The following is a 23,030-nucleotide window of genomic DNA, read 5'->3' on the forward strand; positions in this document are numbered from 1 at the left end:
ACTTACTGTTTTTCATCTCTCTAATATTGTAATATTCTATAATACTCGGTCATGTCAGGATGAGTCTTTCTATTTTATATGATTAACTGAAACTTTAGCATTTTTGGGTGATTTATATAAAACGTATCCTCACAATATAGAAAGTATTCCAGATTTGGAGAAAACCCCACTTTTTTTTTCCCACTAAAACACACCCTAACATGTTTTTAGTGTGTCATGCTGAAGTATTTGCATTTACCCTTTTTGAAGAGGACGTAATTCCATTTTAATTCTGATATGTGGGATGAGGTGAAAATTTCAGGATACTATCGGTTCCTAATCCGCCATGGCACTCTTGCTAGTGACAGTGGGACGTTTGCACAAAAATCAAGGGTGGAATTTGTTTGGTTTAGTTTACTGATTTGTTCAGTATCTTGTCATGTTTGGCATCCCTTAGCGGGAAATGTGTTTCATCTTTAAGATCACAGCTATTTTTTCCCCTTCATCTTTCTTTATCTTCCCCCCCTCGATTCAACTCCTAATTTCTCCCTTCCCCATCTGGACTGTGAAAATGCTTGGGAATTAAATAATACAGGCATTTAAAGCGTCATTTGTAGGCTTTGGGGTCAACACCCTGGTATGATCAATGGAGGAGCAAGGGAATTAACACTTATGGGTTGTTGTTTCAGGTTGTCCACATAGTCAAGAAGACAATATTGCATCATCTTATTCTGGTGGTTCCCAAAAGTTATTGCTTCATGTACCATCTTCTTAAAAAAATGTTTGAAGGTATGACGAGCAAACTTCTCCTTTTAGTGCACATTTACTTTGGGTCTTCATAGGCTTATTCTATGTATTTCCAGACTTCAGGCTTATTTAGGTATTTATTTTACTATAAAATGTTTGATTATAAAGTCCTTTTTTAAACATCTCAGGTTTTTAGACAATACATCAAAAAGAGACACAATGAAGCAGACATTATTTGTCTTTTGTAGTATTCAAATTACAAGAAACAAATGTCATAGATAACATCTTGATATATCTTGGTATGTAGCGGAACTGCATTTGTAGCTTGACTTTTTAACTTGGCTAATTTTTAAATTTGAAGTTCCTCCTCCTTCTTATCTAGATTATTGTTGAACATGAACCAAAGTTCACTTTGCTTCCTGTTTTAGAAAATTGAAATAAAGAAAAATACAAAACATTTTGAGTTGGGGGGGGGGGGGGGCTGGGGAAGTGCCATTAATGGTAGGGTGGGGTGTGTGTGTAAAAGGGCCAGTGGGCCTTTGGGGGAGTGGGGACTCTGCTGAAAGTGGGGGACTTTACTTAGGCATCAGGCAGCTTCCACTCCAGGAGGCCTCTTGCTGCCCATCAGCTCCTGTCCTGGACGTCTGAACTGCTAGGCAAACTACACAGGGGCTCCTCCTCCTGGGAAGAGACTCAAATTGCAGCCAGCCAGCTCCTCTCCTGCTTGAAGAACCAGGTGTGTCTCCTTAGTTCTGTAGCGAAGTTTTTATTCACTGTGACTCCCCGACCCCTCGCCCCAACTTCACTGTGGAGATAAGAGGGAATTCCCCATGCATACTCCCCCCGTCTCCTAGCCCTGCAGAGGCAGGCTGCAGCCTCTGTAGGGCAGGGAGTGCAGAGGGAGCTCCTGCTCTGCAGCAGCTTCCTGTGTGTGGGAGCCCTTAGATCTCGGGGCTGCCTGCAACCAGGCGTTTTTCAGCCACTCTGAACTGGGCTTGCATCCGTTGGTTGTTTCCGATGGTGTGGTGTGGAACTTTGGGAGTTCACCTCAATATCTTGAACTATGCAGCTTGATGGAAAGTGAAGGCTAGGCCTAGCAGAAAGCCTGCCATCTGTGTGCCTCTTGAGAGTTAAGCACCCATCTGCGCTGCCACAGTGCACAACACGCTGCAAGTGTTGTTCATTATGGCCTAAAGTGGCCAGGAGAGAGTGCATTTTGCTTCATAGGCATTTTCTGGCATGTTGCAGTGCATGCGACATCTGTTTGTTTGAAATGGAAAGGGTGTTTTTTTTTGTTTTGTTTTTGTTAAGAGCTTTTAGCATAGCACTTGCAACAAGCTCACATCACTGGTGGTACATGTAGTCCGTTTTGGGAACCTTGGTTTATTCTCTGTTCGCTTTGGAAAATTTTTTCTTCACAATCATGAAGGCTAGATTTTTATTTATTTATTTATTTTTATGAAAGCTTAGTTTCTGAAGAGCCTGAATATCATGTGGACTACATAAATATATCAGATTTCAGAGTAGCAGCCGGTTAGTCTGTATCTGGAAAAAGAAAAGGAGGACTTGTGGCAACTTAAAGACTAACAAATTTATCAGTTGGGCCAGATGAGGTTTGTGAGATATGGGCATATTGTCTCATTGTACTCCACTGTCTGTCCATCTGTTGTCTCTCGTCTTTGGGGCAGGACTGTCTGTTTTCTGTGTTTGTACATCACCTAGTATATTGAGGTTCTGGTGTGAGGCTCCCAGGTGCTATGGAAGTAGACATACATGATTCATGAATTTAACATACTTGAAAATTTAACACTGAAACTCTATTCTAAAAAAACTTTGAAAGGAAAATGAGGAGAACATCAAGATGATTTCTAATTACTTAATCTTATTCATAATAAGAATCTTGAAGCCTGCAAGCGAAGAGGAATGAGTGCAGTCATTGGTGATTGAAAAAGAGAAGGCAGTGGCTGGGGTTGTAAGTTGATGGACTTGATTTGCTAGAATCTCCTGGAATGTGGGCAGAGAAAATGATAGTATGGTTCTCTATAAAGCTAGATATCTCATAATAATTTTTACACTTCTTTGTCAAAAGCACTAGATGATGGTTCATGATTGTACCTTAAGTAAATTTGGAGGCTATTGATCAATATTGCAAACAGGTAACTAGCATTTAATTAACCAACGTTGGTGTTGCAGTCTGAATTTTTATGGATTTATCTAATACAACATGCTTGGTAGGAAAGTGAGATAAGTTGTCTTTGCCAGTTGTGTAATCGTCAGTGGAACATAACCCTGGTAATGGATGTTCCTCTCCTAGGCCTTCAGCAACTCTTTATCAGCTTCATTCAGGAGCAATCCCTCTTTGTCTTGGCCACCTAAAAAATGACAAAATTGTGATTAGAACATAAAAGTAAAGGTTTGAACATGAGAAAAATGTAGCCTTGGTTTATACGAACATCACTTTCAGTGTTGCACAAAATTGGCAATATAAAGAGATGATAGAAGCTTTGTCCTGGATATATTTTTCCAGGCAGGCTTAAACTTGCATGATTACCATTAGATGCTGCAAGTGATAAAAATAGAGGAAAAGGAAGAACCTATAAGAATCAGCATTGATAGTTCAAAGATGGCTGGCTGAACAGGAGAACTGGCTAGATCATTCCTAAAGGTCATTCATCCATACAGGAGAAAATGCATTCTCACTTTAACATTACTGATTTTACACCTGAAAAGGAATACTGTAGAATATTTTGTCTAAGCTGTTGAGGTCCTCTAAGAATTCAGAGGGAACTATGACCAGGAGGACTGTCGTTTGCTCAGACAGCAAAAATGGAATGCAAAAGTTGACAGATTCTCAGATGCAGTCATCTGAAACTCCTGATTCTTCATTTCATTTCTTATTTTTTTGAGAAAGAAATGCCACCTAACTCAGCTTTAAAGTATGCTGAAATTTCAAAACTGCTTCCATAACTATCCTCACCCTCTTGGTTGGTTGACTGAAAAAGGAATGATAGTCCATATTCCCAATTACACTTGGTAGAACTCAGGTGATAGTGTCTTTATATCTGTATGTTTGCATCCATCTACCATGTCTGTTGAAATTTACATGGAGAAGGAACACTGATCAAAACATACATTTTACACAACAAAAGGATTTTACAAACAGCCAAATTTACAAAAGTAATCAAGAGTTTTTGTAAGGATTCGATATATGACAGGTATATGACACTACTGTAACTGTCTTGGTGGAAATCTGGTTTGAGCTAATTAATCACTAAGAACTGCATAAGGACAGAATTGAAAATGATTCATAAAATTATGGAGCCTTTCCATTATGTAGTAATATGACTGATCCCCTAACCGTTTCAGAGGTTGATCCCAGAACAGTAAAGAAAAGACTGAAGCATGGCTGTGGGAACATAATCTGAAGTTTCCTTTCTTCTTCACTAGTATTCAGAATTAAAGATCCAGTCTTCTACCGCAAATCTAGCTTTACAAAAGGAAAAGTTCTAGAAGAAAAATCATGGGGGGAGGACAGTCAATTCAGTATTAATCAAGCATAGTTTAACATATTTGGATTGTTCTAGTTGAAATTTCATAATGGATTGGGGCTGGAAAAGTGAATAAATTGGTGAAACTGTGTCTGGGTTTGAAGATGGAAACAACAAACCTGTAAGCCTGTATTTAGTAGGCTGGGGAATTAATTATTGTGTTCTTATAGAATTGCAAGCTTTTCATTGTAGACAATGTGTACTTTATATCTGAGGAATGCTTATAATGTGCATTGCATAGTGGTTTTTGTTTCATTTCACATTCAGTGACATTTTTCACTGGGTTTTCATTGTGTTTTTAGCTAGTGGCTTTTTTTTGTTTGGGGAAAATTACAGTAACTTTGCCAAATTTTACAAAATATTCCTTTTGTGCACATTACATATAAACTAAGCTGTGAACAGTTTACCATGAACAGGAATAACCACATTGTGCTGAAGGTAAACATCCTTCATTTAGCAAATGCATGGCAACTCCTATAACTTTAAAAGGTGAAAAATTGGGTTCAGATGGTCACCTAATGTATTGTTTATTCCATTATGACTTTGGGAGAAAAATGTGCCTCTAAAGAAGTCCTTTAATATGAACTTACTTATATAGTGATAATATCTTTATATGGATAACACTTCTTAAGGGGAAAAAAAGTTCTTAACCTGTGTAACTTGGCATTTAAAAATGTCCATAAAATACTTACTTGGTAAAGGATTATTGTTGAGTGGACTGCTTTTCAAACCTTTTCATGTTATTTGGGTTAAAGTGGAAAGGAACTTTTTGAGCTGGCTTTCAGATACACACATTCACTTTCATATGGTGCTATAAGGAGATGTGTGCAGAGCTTGGAAAAACTGCTAGTTAGTGGTGTGTGGGAAACTTTCCCTGGTGAATGAAGGTGCTGAAGCCATTAGTTTCTGCAGAGCTAAGCTTCCATTTAAAAATATTCCCCTAACCTATCTACTTGAGAGAATCTACTTTATTGCAAATTGAAACTTTATGTTTCTGAGGTTAGACAGCTCCAGCATCTCTGCTGCTGCTCATTGCTTTGCTAAATACCAATAGAGTAAAATTATCAAGACCTAGTGATTCACTGTCAAGAATCATGACACAGTCAAGCTGCTGCTTGGGAAAGCTGAACAGCAGCAAAGACAGACTTTAAAAGAAAAAAGATCCATAAAATGAAGGCTATAGGAGGAGAATAGTGGAGGACCCTGATCTTTCCCCAGCAGCTAAGAAACAGAGGTGGGGGATGGGAAAAAGGGTTGAATGCCTTCCCCTTTTAGAAGGTGGAGGGACGTGGAGATTTAAATGCATGTATTTAAAAGCCAGAAGCAGATATGAAAGATAGACTTTCTAAGCATGGGTGTAAAGCCTCACTTTTCCAAGCCGTGCGCAGACTGGGCTGGATGTCTTCCAATGCATTGTGCTTGTACCTACGTGGTCTGTGCTCATTAATCCTGTTTTTCATATTTACTTCGGCTGGTAGGTTTAGTCCTTCAGCTGGGAGGTGTCTGGCACATATGTAGCACTGTCTGTAATGCTCACTGCATCCATATTGTCTCTGGTTACTTGTGCTGTGCACTGTACTAGCATATAATAAAAAAAAAATTCCCTTCCCTCAAATTTACAGTCAAAGTGCTTCTGACTTCAGTGGGTTTAACTGAAGGTGAAGACCTCCTCTACACAGGGAAATTGACCGGCATAGCTATTGCAGAATAAGCGATCTAGCAATTTAATAATGTAGCTATTTTGGAATAGCTCCCTGTGTGGACACTGTTCAGAAAGAAAAGTGACCCTTATTCTGGAATAATTATTCCGCTTTGTGAATGGAGTAATTATTTGGAATAAATCAGTTTTAATCCTGAACAGTGTTTCCACATGGAGAGCTATCCTGGAATACCTGTATCTGAGTAGGCAAGACCTAACTCAAAATCTCAGTTATTGGTTTTTAAAACAGGGGTCAATTCTGATGTGTGCTTTATAACACATGACTCTCGAAAATGTTTACACCTCGGTGATTAGTGCATAAGAAAAAATGAATGTTTTAGATAATGGGATTTTTAAACTTCAATTTCATGATTATTAAAACTAATTAAAACTTCATGATTAAGCTTTAACTACTGTGTAAACAAAATGGATTTTGCATATCTGAGTGTTGCTGCATGTGAGCCAGGTTGGAGGAAGCATTAAGTTGGTTCTTAAGTCACATCTGTTTTTTATTGACCCTGAGAATGTTTCAAAACTAATATTTAGACTTGCAAGTATTTTTAAAAAAATAAAACATGAAGGACCTTACAATATTTTTCATATTTTTAGATTAACTGCTGAAGTACTGATCGAATTCTGCTCTTCTTCAATGAGGAACTACCGGCTGATCTTCTGCCATAATCTCAAACAACCGTAAATGACAAAAGAATGCTTGGTCAGTGAGGGCAGCTGGCGTAGAAAATATTTTTTAAACTTGGGTGTTTAAGTACTCTGAGGTAAGTTTCCTTACACTGCTGTTAAGTCTTGCTTTTTTAAAATTGAAGTAGGAAAGTTTGTGGATTCTGATCTGCCTGGTGCATTACAGTTTGACAATCCACTCATAAATTAAGGATAATCCACTTGCATGTAAAACATACTTTTAGTAATAGTCTGTGTATATATAGTATTTTCCAATGGGCACTTGAGTGGCCACCTGAGTCTAACCAAGCATATTTTTTCTTTTGCTGCTCTTTCTCCAGAAGAGGGCAACTTCCTCTGTTATAACAAAAGTAGCTTATTTTGAGACAACTCTGAAACAATAGTATGCACCTATTTTATATACATCTTTATTAGTACTTTGTAGTGTACTTTTAAGACACCATCCTTCTGTGCCTGTATTGGTCAATGACTCAATTTAAGAAGCTGGATCAGTAGCTGCTTCCTAGGATCGAATTACACTCCCTCCACAACATTTTCAATCCCTCTTAGATCACTGGTGGAGCAAAGATCAGCAAGCAGTTTTCTGCGTGGTAGGAAGAATGCTACTACTAGGTCACTGGTCAACCTGAGAGATTTTTCATGGGAATTTTCAATAAAAAATATTTTAAGAGCGAGACAGGCATTAAAAGTTTATTTAGAAATTGGTTTAAACATGAAAGTCTTTTGCAAATACATTTCATGGAAGCTGAGTTGCATAGGCTGTGGTGTTTTCAGATTCCGTAGAAATTCTGGTGGTATTGCAGCTGTAGAACACCAGATTTTAGCTTTTCATATAGCTCCATCTTGCATAGTTATGTTGACAGAACAAAACTAGACAAGACTATTTTATACCAGCAGTTTTTGGTAGTCTCTTCCAGCTGTGTTCCTCTTCATCAAGTTTGGTGCATGGAAGTTCAATTTAATATAGTCAGAAAATTATCTCCGGTGGATTGTCCAAAGCTTACTAACAAGCTCAGTTAGAAATAGGGTGGGGAAAATCAGACTCTCTAAAGCAAGTTGACCATTACTTGAATAATTGTCCAGTAACTGGAATTTTCTTGAATGTCAACCAGCTTTGCTGCTGATTTATCTGATTTGATCAAAACATATCTACAGAAGGGATCAAGAGGAACAATCCCCATATGTTCTACTGTGCTTGGATTAATGAGCCTAATGAAAATGTTTCATACTCGTGATCCAACAGAGGTTGGAAAGTATTTAAATGCTAATGAACATACTTACATGTAAAATATCAGTGTCATTTTCTTAGTCTTCTAGCCCCATCATAAACATTGTCTTAGTTTTAAATCCTTTCATTTGACAGAAAAGACAGCTTTGATTTTTGGCTGCAAAAAGATATGAGGAAGAGCTCCTCCCCTTCCTTGAGTAACTGCAACTCTGTTCTAGCTAACAAAATATTTGGAATTCCACTTGATGAGCTGCAGCAAGAAGGGCAACCAGACAATGAGGTTCCATTCATAGTCCGCCATGTTGTGGACTATATTGAGGAACATGGTATGTATTTATCTACTGTATTTTAAATCAGGAACATGTGTCTTAATTGATTTTAATTAGCATTACTGTTTTTATATTTTATTCTTGCCTTGAGAAACTATGTTTTCATGGGTCAAACTTTTTTTTAGTTTCTAATTTCCGTGTTGTGTGTTTCACTCCTTTACTTCTGCAGTTACCTTTGATTCAATCACAGTATTTGGAAGAAATGATAACCAACCAAGTACAGTACTTTGTAGGAAATTATCTTTTTGGGCTGGAGAATATTTTATCTGGCTATTGTACTTTCAAATAAGGTACAGGCATGTTTGGGGGTTGGTTTTCAGAGAAATTCTACGAAATAACTTGCTTTGCCATGATCTTGTAAAATGCATGTGTTTAATCTTGAATCTACAATTATCAATTGTAATTCATAAAAATGATGGATTTATAGTAAACATCAGATAAACCAAGAGTTGGGACTGAATTTATTTTTGCAACTTTCTACTGATTTAGGAGGTCTGGAACAAGAAGGACTTTTTCAAGTCAATGGGAATGCTGAGACAGTGGAGTGGCTTCGGAAAAGATATGATAATGGAGAAGACGTGGACTTGGTTAAAGAAGCAGATGTACCCTCAGCTATTAGCCTTCTTAGATTTTTTCTTCAAGAACTTCCAGAGCCGGTGATCCCAGGCAGCTTGCATATTCATTTGATGCAACTTTCTCAAGGTAATGAGAATTATTTTGAATAGGAATTGGGAGGTAACAAGTGGCTTTAAGGCATCATTCAGTAAATCAAAAAGTTGAAGTGATTCCAAGACTTTCCTTTAGTGTTCTATATGTATATAGATACACTTTTATTTTGAATACAATTCTCCCTTCCAAGTAAATAGGCTCTGTTCAAATAACTATTTATGGGCTGAGAGATGGAATTCACCAATTGCTTGCAGGCAGACAGTTAAGCAGCTGGATAATCTCCATATCAACCTTTTTCCAAGCCCCCCCATCATCCTGTGCATGGATTTGTGGGATGTTGGATATGTAAGTTTGGGCAGGGCTACTGGATCCGAACAGCCCACTCCATCATGATCAATTGAGAATCAGGATGGAACCTTTTTCTCTTCTCCCCATCCCCGCTTCCTTCCCACTGATTGCATGTGGTTTGACCATGCTCTTGATTCAGGGCTTTAGTGACAAGGAGGTGGAGTCTTGAGCAGACCCTCTTTAGTGTGAATTTTACCCTTTTAGTGTATTCTTCAGTTACATTCCATTCCTGTAGAAGGTGTGGTGGTCAGCATGTAACAGCTAATTTTGTTTTCTGTCTGCCATAGAACCCTTTTTGTTCCAGTTGCCACCTATATTTGCTACTTTTTTTAATTCCCAAATTTTGTCTATATGTATCCACTCTCCTGTGTCTTGGCCTTTTGCTGTGTTGTGTAGCATGGAGGAGTTAATTCATAACTTGACTAGTAAAAGCTTTTGTCTTGCAGCACTGCTATTAGTAACACATTGTGCGTTCCTCAAAGGGTATATAGGCATAGTTGTACCACACCTTGTAAATTAATGGGTGCTTTCTATAGTTCCCAATGTCATCTATAGGCTTTTGACAACATTACTCACTGTTGTTTATCCTTGTTCTTTTCTGGTATGATTTTTTTTTCTCTTTTGTTTATGTATTCTGTTAGGGTAAAGTAATTTAAGTTTCCATGTTTTGAGTTTAGTGCTATGACAAGCGTAGGCTTGACAGCTTTCATGGCAGCAGCCCTACTGGTTTATAGTGGGATACAGCATGGGGCAGGGTTTTAGGTCAAGTTTCCCAGCATTGTTTTGCCCCTGTGTATCAATGCTGAAAGGTGAGACGGTAGTTCAGTTTCCATGCCTATTTAGCTGATAACCAATTCATGTTCAACGTTTTAGTGAGGGTATCTGGATAGCTGGTTAATAGAAACTGCACACCAGCTCATTTCATATAGTACGCCAGTATCCCTGAGATGATAACTTTTGGCTACTAACAATCTGGGTCAGATCTGAATGGATGTCCTAAAGATGAGGCACCCATATACCATTCGTTTGAACAGCAATCCCATAGTAATAATGAGAAACTGAGGTGGACAGCAGTAGATTAAATTTTATTTTTACGATGATTGCTATTTTGTCTCAATGTGTTTAGCTAATTTCTCACTTCACCAGATTAGCTAATGGTGAATCACATTATTTGGGAAGACTTGCGATATACCTTGTGGATTCTTATTTTATTTATATTTTTGCAAAAGAAGATTCCATAACACAGCATTTAAGTCACAGGGGAAAGATTAATGGCTGTAGTTCTGTTCTCTAATACAGCTGTCCATCCCAGTTTCTCTTTGTTACTCATCAGATTCGTAACTAATTTTTATTTCATCATGGACCAGATTTTGGAGGGATTCCACCTCACGTTATGTAGTATATGGGCTATTTTCAGTTGTCATAATTCCCATGCATATATATGTTTGGGATTCTTGTATGTCTTGACCTTCCCTATTCCCCATATCTTGTGTAAACTTTTCAGGATCTGTTGTATTACAGGATATTTGGTACTTAGTTTATTTTTGTATTAGTACACATGCATGAGAATTATATGTTTAAGATGAAAAAAGTGCATAATTTTGCCCTCTTTAAAAATTAAAAAAAAACCCCAAGTGATTTCATGAAGCTCTTGAAAGTGTCTTTTGTTTTGTTTCCTGGATGTAACTAAATACTTACACCACTAGGAGAAACATTTAACTAGAAAGATTGATTTCCCCTTTTTCAGGTTGAAGGTTTTTAACAGCATTTTATCATGCTTTATTTACATTTTGAATGTCTAATAGACCCATATCTCTACTTAATTTCCAGGATTATAAATCAATTACAATTTAGGAAAGGAATGACTGAAATAAGCAGAGTTATCAGAAGATGTTAGTGGTTTTTGGTACATGGTTTTCTGTAGCATCCTCTATCTTGAACTGGTTCACTCTGCTCTGTAGGTTGTTATATAACTGCAAGTTATGTTTACAAGGTGTGGCATATATACCCTTTAAGGCTCGTTCTGTGCAGGCCTAATGGTGGTTCCTCGAAGGCAAGTGTCTTTACTAATTGAAGTGTGAATTTGACCCTGATGCCATAGGCCATGTGTCTCAGAAGTATGTATCCGTGGACTACATTCAGAGGACTTCACTTACAGATAAGTACTTTCTCACTTCAGGTCTTTGACTGTGTCGTTCAGAACTTAAATTTTAGACAGACTAACAGATTTTTTTTAAAGGGCAAAACTGGTTGTGATTTTTGTGGGAAAGTGTTTTCTTCTTTGCATTGCTCTGTTTCCTAAACTTAGTCTAAAGTGAAGTTGACTGTCTGTTATATGTTAAAAGAAAGTATTACCACTTTATTCAGCTTTGTTTTACTGCACTGATGAGATTAATTGTTCTTCTGTAGCTGGTTGCACAGGGGTTCAGATAATACAGGTTTACCACTCCCTTACCCATGTTCATTTTCCCCAAATGGAAGAATCCTACAGAATTACCAAATGGCACCACTGCACTTATGCTTTTACACAATAGTGCTTTCTGCTTTACTTTTTGATGTTTCAAACCAACATGTTTCCGTCATTTTTATTTTTTTTGTCTTGCTGACCGAGTGTCCATTCATTAACTTTCAGACAACTCCTCGATTTCCCTACCCAGAATAGAAAAGGTATAGTGGGTTTCTGTCCGAGAAGAAAGAGTACCCTGTTTTGGTCCAAATTGTGACCAATTCTGCTGCTGCTCCTCCTATATGACTTTTCCTATCTGTAAAAGGAGTTTCCCTGACTAATCATTCAACAATATGGAACGCTGTAGGGTTTTATATCTTGATTCTGATAATTAGTTGTTAGACTTCATGGTGATTTTAAAAATATTACAGTCTCTTGCTTTTAATTGAACTTGTTCACAAGTGTTTAATATTTAAGGAAGAATACATCTGAAGAAAGGGTAGGAGCTAGCCTGTAGAGGGGAGTTCAACTGGGTGTGTGTTCTGGGGCAAATACCTTGGAAGGTGGTGATTGGACTTGCTAGGTAGAATAACTAAGCAGCAGAGGGGAACCCATTGGTCCAGATCATCAAATGCTTTGTTGCAGAAAGCCAGTTTACAGTAAATAAGTGTCACCTGACAGCATCACATAAATGTAGACTAGTATGTTTCAGTGTTCTGGTGGCACCACGGTATGAAGAGGAACTCTGCAGGAATATGTGAAAGTTCTTGCTGAGAGAGGCTGATATAGTAAGGAGAGAGGACAACTACAGAGACTGAATTGCGGGGGGGGGGGGGGGGGGAGAACCATAGAGAAATGTTGTATTAGTCATAAGGATGGTAGATGTAAAAGTGCCTCTGACAGGGTCAAGACTCACCACTGCTGGTGCCTCCCGCTGGTTGCTCCGGGAATTAGCTCTGTCCAGTCATGGAGCACTCTCTGGGCGTGGTGTCTTGCCCCTCGTCTGCTCTGCTGCCTTGGGACCCGCGTTGCTCCCCACTCGGCGGCGTCCTCTTCAGGACACTGCCTTCCCGCAGTGCCCACTACTCCAGACTCACCCCCTTCCGGGGCTGGGTTAACTGCAGTCTTTGGGACTTGCACCTGCCTCAGTGGCCAACCACAAGCCAAAGTCTAGCCCCTTACTCAGGGGCAAGTTGTAGTCCGTATTGGCCACAGTCCTCTGTGGCCAGGTGCAGTATAAGGGAGGAAGGGGGGGGACCCAGGCCTGTCCGCTACTCTGGGTCCCGACCCAGGGACCCTCTAGCGGCAGCCTCTTTCTGCCCTCCTTCGTTCCCCTCTTGTCCGCCTTTCTTCCCTGGGCCGCTTCCCCTTTGGCCCCATGCACCTTCTCGGCCCTTTGTAGCAGGGGCCGCAGCCTGGCAGGTTGGGGCTTGAGCTCTCTCCTGCTCCCCCAATGCTGCCCAACACTGCTCTGTCCAAGGTGCTGGCTCCTTACCTCAGGAGCCCATCCTTCTCCCTCTCTAGTCAGAGAGAAAAGGAGTACTTGTGGCACCTTAGAGACTAACCAATTTATTTGAGCATGAGCTTTCGTGAGCTACAGCTCACTTCATCGGATGCATACTGTGGAAATTGCAGAATTGTCTTCTCCAGCCACAAGTCCTCCTTTTCTTTTTGCGAATACAGACTAACACGGCTGTTACTCTGAAACTAGTCAGAGAGAGACTGCCTTCTTCTCTGCTAGACAGCCTTTATATAGAGCCTCGCCCAGCCCTGACTGGCTGCCTCTTCCTTCCCCTGAGTGGCCCTCCACAGGCCTTTATTGATTGGCTGCCTGTCTGTGCAGCCTCAAAAGGGCTGGAACGACCACCCCACCACAGTGACCCCACCCCATTTTTCACTCCAATTTGTGTGATGGATTTTTTTTTCCTCTTGTATTTGGAGGAGCATGGAGTCAGAAGTCCTGGTGCAGCAAATGAAATTCAAATCTTGGGGTGTCAGGTTGTAGATTGGTATATATGTTTGAATTTCAGAGGTGAAATGGCTTAGTTTTAGTCAAAATTTAAGATACATAGTAATATCAAATGTGAAAAATATCTGAACTATATTAATTTAGATTAAAATCCTTTTATTACATTTTACAGATTATAATAACGAAGATGAATTTGGAAGAAAGTTGAGGTTCCTCTTGCAGCAGCTTCCGCCTGTTAATTACAGTTTGTTAAAGTTTCTGTGTAGATTTTTAGTCAATGTAGCATCGCATCATGAAGAAATTTGGTCTGCGAGTTCTTTGGCTGCAGTCTTTGGTCCAGATGTTTTCCAGTAAGTTAATTCTACAAATTCATTCCATCCTTTATGTGACTCTGCATAATTGCTGTATTATTCTAGTTGTATCATTATTCATAAGAATATTGTCTTATATAGTGTATTTATACAAATATTAAAAATAGTGTAAAACATATAGGGAGGGAAGTTGTTTAAATTAACTTTGATTGCATAATAGTTCCTCTGAATCAGGAAAGTGCCATTCTTTACTGTATAAAGATTGATTTTTAATTACATTAGTTACATAAGCTTGTTTTAATCAACCTTCAAGTGTAAACTATCCAAAACAAAACCGTAATGCCCCTTCTTACAATGCATCCCTTGCAGGCAGAGCTCATATGGAACATCATTGAAGTTGGGACTTAAATTGTAATTCTGTGTGTTCAGAATATGAAACAAGACTCAGTGTAAAGAATAAAGAATGACTGTCTAGTCGATCATAAAAGCCATTCACAGGAAATTTTTGAGAATTAGGTGGATTTAGTCTTTAAACTAAGATAGTTTGGAATCTTTATTAGCATTTACACAGATGTGGAGGATCTGAAAGAGCAAGAAATAGTTAGCAGAATAATGGCGGGACTTCTGGAGAACTACTATGAATTCTTTGAAAATGAAGAGGAAGATTTTTCATCTACTAATGATTTAAGTTCAATAACTGAGCAGGTGAGTATATTTAAGTGGAAGTATTCTGTCACTTTAAACTTCTGTTACAGCGGATTATTTTTCTCAAGATGTGTTGGAATAAAACTAACTTTTAATGTACTGTTGATTATAGTTTTTTAGAGTTAATACTGTTAAAACTTGATCTCAATTCTTTATTTTTTAGTTAAGGTAGCTGTGTTTGTGAAATGATCCGTTTCACAGTTCATATTTATAGGAAACGGGTACACCATAGAATTAGAACTAAAATAATACCTTACCCTTACAAAGAGGTGGGTCGTGTCATGTTGAATGAAAAATATAAAGCATAACTAGCTGTGGAGCAATAATGCGAAAGAGCTGGAGAGCTAATTAGCAAATGGGTTCAGAACCACAAAGTTAGTGGTTATGCTGATAAGTGTGTGGCCTCAGTGGAACTCAGATCTGGGTTCTGTTCCTGGCTCTGCCACTGGCAAATGATTTCCCTTCTTTGTGTCTCAGTTTCCGTCTCTGTAAAATGGGGATAATGATACCTCCTTTGTAAAGTGCTTTGAGATTGAAGAATGAAAAGTGCTGTGTAAGAGTGAGGTGGTGGCATTATTTTTTTATTGCCCAAACTTGCAGGGCCTTATGCTCTGCTTGATGGCACTACTCTGTTTTGGATGTGACATAAATTTTGAATTTTGTATCTGATCAATTTGAAAATCTCAGGGAATGTTATAGTCATCAATGGGCAGAACCCTATTGATTTTGGAGAACATTGGAAAAATGAAAGAGGGAAATGTGGGATGTATGGAGCCCCGCTATCTGGTTAGCAGAGCTACCAGTTTCAACCACGTTTGTAATTCTTGATCGAGGGCAGCTATTAACATATTTCAACATAACAGTACTCCTCATCTTAACTCTGCCATCCTCCCAATACAGTTGACACCTTGAAAGAGAGAGAAGTCAGAAGAATAAGAGGAGCATAAGGGTGCACGCAGAGCCCCTAGCAAGGGGATTGATAATGGGAGACCTTGGTAATTGTGGGGGGGAAGGGAGGAACACAGAGCCTCTGGAATAGTAGGTGGAAGACAATGGAGGACGCTGGTATAGGATGGAAGGGAGAAGTGGAGAACGGAGGGTAGGGGGAAAAGGAGGTTGCGCAGAGACACTGGCTTGAGGGTGGGAGTGCAGTGATTCCCTGAAACAGAGAGGTATGGGAGCTTGGGGTGTGTGGGTGGTGCGGGGGAGATGGAGGGATACATGAGCTTGTCCTGCAGAAGCAACAACTTGTGCAATTTCTCCTCCACCTCCACAGTTCGCATTTAAATTGTTTTTGTGCAGTTTGAATTAACATTTCCCACAGCTATTAGTCTAGGCTGTCAGTCAGACTCAGGAAGATATCCCTGCACTTTGTCTATACTTTGTTCACAGTTAGACTGTCTTTGAAAACTGGGGGCTAAAACTTTCATTTTAAAGAAAAATTAAAGTCCATTACAGAATTTTTCAGCTCTTGTTGGATTCTGCAGCTCTGTAATGTAATGTAATGTTCTAGAATTGAAAAATACGCCAGGCACTGATCAAGATTTTAACACAATCTAAACCTGTTTATTACTGTGGTGGTTCTTGGGGTACCCAGGACTGCAAGTCACCTTGTTAACCCTCTGCCTCCAGCGTGAGGGAGTGCAGCTTGTGTTTAACTGGTTGTCAGCTTCCTGCTTCCACCCAGCTAATCAGCCACCCAAGCACTCTTCTCTGGGCTATGCCAGCCCTTACTTTGCCTTGCAGGTTAAGAGTAGATGCACTTCACTACCCCAAATCCCTTTGAAGCATTCCTCCTGTAGTGTACAGCCCCTTCAGAATTGAAGAGTCACAGAAATACAGGTCTGCTGTCCCCAGAGGAACAGGAGACACACTAGCTTATATGATTCAACTCAGGATCAGCATCTTGCTTAATATCACAGCTCTTAGATAGTCTGGTCTTCACTATAAATATAAGTTTACTTTCAAATATTCAAGTGATAGTGAGTAAGAATATTGGAAACAAATGTTTACATATAAAACAATCATAACACACTTTGTAGAGACTAAACTTAACTAATAGGTTAACGTCCCTTGTCTAAAGAAGTTTTTCATCCCCAAAGTCCTCTGCAGCATTTCAGCCAAGGTTGGTGAAGATCCTGTGTTCATGAATGAAAATTCACTGCCTGTTTACTTCCTAGATGCAGGATAAAGGGGTGTGTTCTATGTCTTCTGCTTATACTCCCCAAAGTTCATTGTCTGTACTCAGAGGCAGGATAGCCACTTGTGGCTTAATTTTCATCTGTGCTGCTTCCCTGTTGACTTTGTATGTAATGAGTTACTCCTTAGGGCATTCTGCGCCAAAAAATAAAAATACGGTGCACAGGTACGCCCGGTGTGGGCACAGGTACACCTCCGTGCCAGGTACACCCGGTGTGGGCAGGCAGGCTCAGCAAGGCAGGATCCAAGTGTGGAGGGGTTTAGTGTGTGGGGGAATCCAGGTGTGGGTTGAGAGGGTTCTGAGCAGGCGGCTCAGGTGGGGATCCAGGTGCAGAGGGGAGTGGATACACAGGGACTTGTTGGGGGGGTTCTGGGTGTAACGGTAATGGGACTCTGCAGGGGGGACCAGGTAAAGGTGGTTGGGGCTCAGCGGGGGGGGGGGGTGGATGGATAGAACTTGGCAGGGGGGGTCTGAGTGTGGGGGGTCGAGATGCTGGGGACTGGGGCTTGGTAGGGTGGAGGTCTGGGTGCAGGTGTCTCATCGGGGTGGTCCAGGTTCAGGGGAAGTGGGGCTCAGCGGGAGGGTCTGGATATGAGGGGGGTCTGGATGCATGGGGATTAGGCAGATGGGGGAGCCGCTCCGTTACAGGGATCCTTCCCCCTGCCACTGAGGAGCAATGAGCGCAGGAAGCGGCGGGCAGGGGGAGAGTTTGCAGAGCTTCCTCCAGCTTGGGGTGAAATCTGGGGGTGGGTCTGACCCGGCCCCGGATGCAGTGCAGGGGAAGAGGAAGTCCCGTCCTGCCCAGCCTAGCTGGGACTAGCAGCTGAGCCTGGTGCAAGGTAGGAGTCACCAGCTGGGTCTTCTCCAGTCCTGCCCCCTGCCCCATAGTTATTTACCTCTCTGGGCACCGGAAACATAATGCTGGGGAGGGTCGCCTGACCACTCTTGTAGCTTCCCTTTGCTTACCCATCAGAAAGTCATTTTTCTGTGGGGAAACCAAGAAATGCAGGGGACATAAATTCATGCGCAGTGGTGTAGAATTTCCCCCAGGTGTAATGGATATCCATTGTGTTGGCTTTCAATGCTTAATTAACATTTCGACAGAGACTCAGGTGAATAAATATCTCGTCTGACAAAAAACCTATGTTTTCCACCTGTGCTGCGATTCACAATCTAAAAACATATTTTCAGTGTATATATACAGAATTCCTTATATAGTATCTGTATATACATTTCACAATGATATCGATGACCAATGTGACCGTCACCTTTCATTTAAGGCCTCACATGACATTGGTGAATTAGAATGTACATACAAGAATTGGGACATTCCTGTAATTCCCTTGCCAGTTGGCATTAAGGGGTTCTTGAGTCATTAGTACTGTATATCTTTTGATATTAGAACATCTCCATTTAAATACATATTTGACTTTGTGGTTTTGCTTTACTACATGGACTAAACTTTCAAAACTCTGCACCCAAAAAAGGGAAATGCACAGACAATTGGTACTCATGTAACTTGGCATATAGGTCTCTTACAAAATTAGGTGCACCACTACCCATGCATAAATCTTTGAATCCTTCAGCAGATCTGGAGAAACGAGTGGGGTGGGCAGAGATCCAGCTACACACTTGGACTTCTCTTTGAGAACACATAAGGGCAATTACAAAAATATGTGCTCATTTTTAGGTTGATTTCATTGTATTTATTTTAGGATTTAGAAGGCCGCCCATCTTGTCACATTAGGAAAAGTGTTTTAGCGGGTCCTGGAAAAAGATGAGCAGATTTAGGCGAATTGGGGAGGGAGTGAACACCTTAATTAGCCTTGAGGTTGTGAGACAACATAGCTTTATTTTGTACCGACAACTCCATATAATTTGTAACTTTACATACTTATTGGAATTAAATGTAGGGAGAGAGACTACAGGAAAAAGAGACTTGAAAATAGATGAAGAGTCAGCGAGACACAGACACAAGACAGTTACAGATGACAGGAAGTATGTTGTTTTAATAGGAGAGATTGTGGCAATAAAGAGAAGGCTGGTGGGAAAAGAGACTAAATCCTCGATGTAGCTTAGAGATGATATAAGGAGAGCAATTTTAAAGCATATTCTGAAATGAATGTGGAGGCTAAAGCACTTGTTTAGCAGTGGGGATGATGCAGCCTTGATATGTAGGAGAAGGCAGTATTTTACACATTAGAATTTGGCTAGCTGAAACGGATGGCCACTGAAAAGAGAATTTAATAAGGGTATAAGATACGTTGGCTTGGATTTTTGAAGAGGTGGAGTGGTGATAGGCAACTCTCTGTAGATCTAGATGGAGGAGAAGAATTCAATGTCGGGAATGCCTGGGGAATACCAAACTTAGGCGTAGTGGAGGCAATTGGAATCGGTCAAGATGAAAGACTGAATCATAAATTTACCTAATCAAGAAGATGGCGTGTAAAGTTATTAAAGGTGTCAGATATACAGACCAATATAATGCAAAAATTATAATTAAAGTTTGAGTTATCTATAAAATGGAGTGTGTGGGGGGAAGTACCTAGAAAGGAAACAGTGCTGAAAATTGATCCTTGCAGGACAGCATGGAGTATTTGCATCTAAACTGAAGCAAACCTTTTTTTTTTAATTTTACCCATCACTAATTTACTAGTCTGCTTACATCCTTCCTCCCCCCCGAAGTAGCAAAATTATTAGCTTTTTAGTTTAGAGTCTTTCCTAAGAACTCCTGGAGGCATTCCAGCAAGAAGCAAGTCTTACTATTTTTCTTTTATATAGAACCGAAAGCATACTACCATAATGTATCAGTGATGCTCTTGAGAGAAGAAATCCTGTATAGTTTTTCTAACAACATGTTAAATGGTAACATTAGTGTACTGCTTAGTGAACTTTCTGTTAGTCCTAGAAGCTACTGGCTGCACACACGCAAGACTGTGATCACCAGCCAATCAGTAAAAGGTTTCTTGCAAATAGAAAACATCATTGCATCTAGGTGTGGTGTTATACAAATGAAAAAGGATTTTTAGTCAAATTCCAATGATGATGTCACTTGGCTCCAAGTTCCAGCAAGCAACATACTTGCATATTTGCCCAGTCTGTTGGGCAACTTATTGAACAAATGCAGATCCACTTGAGCTGCAGTCCCAAATATTCCTATGTATTTGATCCATTCATTTTACCTATTGTGTAAAAGAAAAACTGGCTGTCATTGTTGTGGACACACTCACATTTTGCCACTGATTTGATAAGTTCTGTTAAAGTACAGAAGATTGGGATGGTAAAAAAAAATTATAGTCAGTATAGTCCCATACAAAATTTTATAACCTCATAACTACTCTCTTCCTTACTTTCCACAAAGTAGCTGTTCAAAATGAACTTAGAAATTTGATTGATATTTGTTCCTTAATGAAACATCTTTATTTATCATATCATATGTATATGTGGATATTGAAAATGTTTTTGAGAGAGTCATGAACATTTTTTTGGGGTAGAGAGACAAGATATTATGAACTTAGGAAATAGAAAATTAATGCATACTAATAAATATTGGGATTAATTTGTGATTTGATTGGGCAAATGTTTTGTTCAACTAACTTAAAATCTAACCATGTATATTCAATTCAAAAGAAGTAACTGTGTTTTTGGATAGGGGTTGACAGAGCTGTTTTTTAAATATGAAATTGCTGTATCAGTCAAGTGGGAAAAAACCAAATTCTTTAAGAGCAAGGTTTACATATGCAAGTATTAGAAAATCCAATACGTTAAGATGTTCCAGTCTTTAAAATACAGCAAGTTGCACCTGCTGAATATTTATATTCACACTTAATTGCCAGATTTTAATATGCTCATCGTATGCACCTGGAAAGAAAAAGAAATTGTTAGGGTTCCTTGATATCCTGCTAAATCACAAAACAGACTATGCCTTTATACTGTTGCACTTGAAATTGGTATTACAAATGGTGCTCGCTATTTTGAAATCCTTAGATTGAAGGTGCTATAGAAGTCCAAGCATTTCTGGGATTTTCAGGTTCTTTTCTGACATCTAATGAATAAATCTTGAAAAACCCTGTGAAGTAGGTAAGCATTTTCCCATCCCAATTTTCGAGGATGGGAAACTTGGACGCAGTGTCACATCACATTGGTGGCAGATAAGGGAATAGAGACCAGATCTCCTGACTCCTCATCCTTTGATTTACTGCTTTACAGTGCTTCCTTTCAATTTATATTCTAATGAAATTTTTAGTGGCTTATTTAGCAGTGGAGACTGTTCTGCATTTGTCCTTTTGAAGGCGTGGTTTGGGCTGCTTCCTTTCTAGTTTGTGTTTTGTAACTTTTTAAAAATTTGAAAAGATGTTTTTCTCTTAAACTGTTTTATATCCCATAATACCACATATTTCCAGCTCTGTAAAATTAATATTTGATTTTTTTAAAATTACCGAAACCCTATTGATCTTTCTGTAGATAAATGATCTCTTGGAGGAGGAGGAAGAGGATATAAAGCTTGAGCAAACTGAAGAACTTCCAGAAGATAGCACAGAGAAACCTGAGGAAAAGCCAGATATGGTACATGATATGACAGAGAGCATCTTGGACTCCAGCAGTGTTACAGCATCAACGAGGTAGAGATATGTTTCCCACCCCATCATCTAAGATTAACATTTTTATGATGGCTATTTTAATAGTTACATTTGGTGAAGTTTTTTCTTGTTGAAATTTCAGGAATTTGATATTCTTTACACTTCATTTTGTTTGCAGTATTTATGAAAGGAGACTTGAGATTCTACCAATTTCTAGCGATGGTAGTGGTAAAACCTGGGCAGAATGAGAACTCTTCCTACATTTTCTACAATAATGATTTTATGGAACTAAAGTTAAGCTAAATTCCATAAATCTGGGGGAAAATGGAGGGAAATTGTAAGCTAGTTTTTTGAGAGTGAATGTTTATTTGAAATGGTTTGTAAATTAAAAATCTGAAGATTGATAGCTTCAAATTCATTCTGCCCTGTTTTTTCTTGTTTATTTACAAAGTCTGTATACAAGTACGTGTTTGTATCTGTTAAATTATTTGAAAACCAAAGCTGACTGCCTAGTGTGTAAGAAATGCCACGTTAATTTTTTTGTCCATATGATTGTGGGGAGAAGGGATCCGATAAGGAAAATTATTTCCAAGGGTTTGTTATATATAGCTAAAGTGTTTCACAGGTATTTGCAAGTGGTTCATCCCCCCCCTTGTGCTGGTCTACGCAGAAGATAACAAACTACTATTGCTATCAGTTCCAATAGTTCAAGTAGCAAAGGGCTGTGTGGTGGATCTAAAGGTTTTAACCCTGCTGATGAACCTTGTCAGTGTCAGTATGATGCTACATGATGGAATTAGGTTTTGTTTTTTCAGTTTGCTTTTTACAAACCTAGGAAATTGCCCACGAATTGTTAAAAGAATGTTAAGGTTGCAAAATCAAGCACTCAAATGCTAGGAAGAGTCAGAATTGAGGTTGCCTTGTATGTATACACTATACAGAGATCAGGAGGTAGCCGTGTTAGTCTGTATCCACAAAAACAACAAGGAGTCCGGTGGCACCTTAAAGACTAACAGATTTATTTAAGCATAAGCTTTCGTGTTTAAAAACCCACAGATTTTGGATACCCAATCCGAGATACCTAGGACTGGATTTTTTCAGAATATTTAGCAGCATGTAGCACTTTGTGTTCAAATCATAGCTCCATTGACTTTACTTGCAGCTATGAATGCTTAGCACTTCTTGAAATTGGACCCCTGGTCTCAGTTTGGACACCCAGAATATGAGCAACACGCAATTGGTGGCCACCTGTGGAAAATTTGGTTTAAGTGATTTTCCTCACATAGGAACTGTGTGGCAGAGAGAGAATCTCATTCTCCAGGGCAGCATTCAACTGCCTTGCCATGAAACTATTCTTTCTCTTCCTGCAGTTCCCTGCTTCATTCACTACATACCTTCCAACTTCAACAACAGAGCCATGTTGTTGGTAGGATCCTCCTTTATTACACATCACCTATTCCTCCTGAGGAAAAAGTCCCTCCTGCACACTGAATGAGGTGGGAGTCCTGTCGAAAAAATAGTATATTATCATGTAATTAAAGACTGTGCCATAATGCATATGATCAAGGGTTCC

The 23,030-nt window shown here is 39.4% G+C and overlaps 1 protein-coding gene across 2 annotated transcripts in view; it reads left to right on the forward strand.

The window, feature by feature from the left end:
• The window catches only part of FAM13B (family with sequence similarity 13 member B), a 76,795-nt gene that overhangs the window by 8,363 nt on the left and 45,402 nt on the right, over nucleotides 1–23,030 (forward strand). For both annotated transcript variants that reach the window (XM_074960387.1, XM_074960388.1), the window contains exons 2-7: nucleotides 6,583–6,749; nucleotides 8,036–8,226; nucleotides 8,719–8,931; nucleotides 13,834–14,011; nucleotides 14,533–14,677; nucleotides 21,342–21,499. In XM_074960387.1, the coding sequence (XP_074816488.1) occupies nucleotides 8,070–8,226; nucleotides 8,719–8,931; nucleotides 13,834–14,011; nucleotides 14,533–14,677; nucleotides 21,342–21,499 (851 nt within the window). In that variant the 5' untranslated portion in view covers nucleotides 6,583–6,749; nucleotides 8,036–8,069. The remainder of the gene's footprint in view (nucleotides 1–6,582; nucleotides 6,750–8,035; nucleotides 8,227–8,718; nucleotides 8,932–13,833; nucleotides 14,012–14,532; nucleotides 14,678–21,341; nucleotides 21,500–23,030) is intronic.

Source organism: Natator depressus, chromosome 8 (assembly GCF_965152275.1).
Source record: "Natator depressus isolate rNatDep1 chromosome 8, rNatDep2.hap1, whole genome shotgun sequence".
Classification (NCBI taxonomy): domain Eukaryota; kingdom Metazoa; phylum Chordata; order Testudines; family Cheloniidae; genus Natator; species Natator depressus.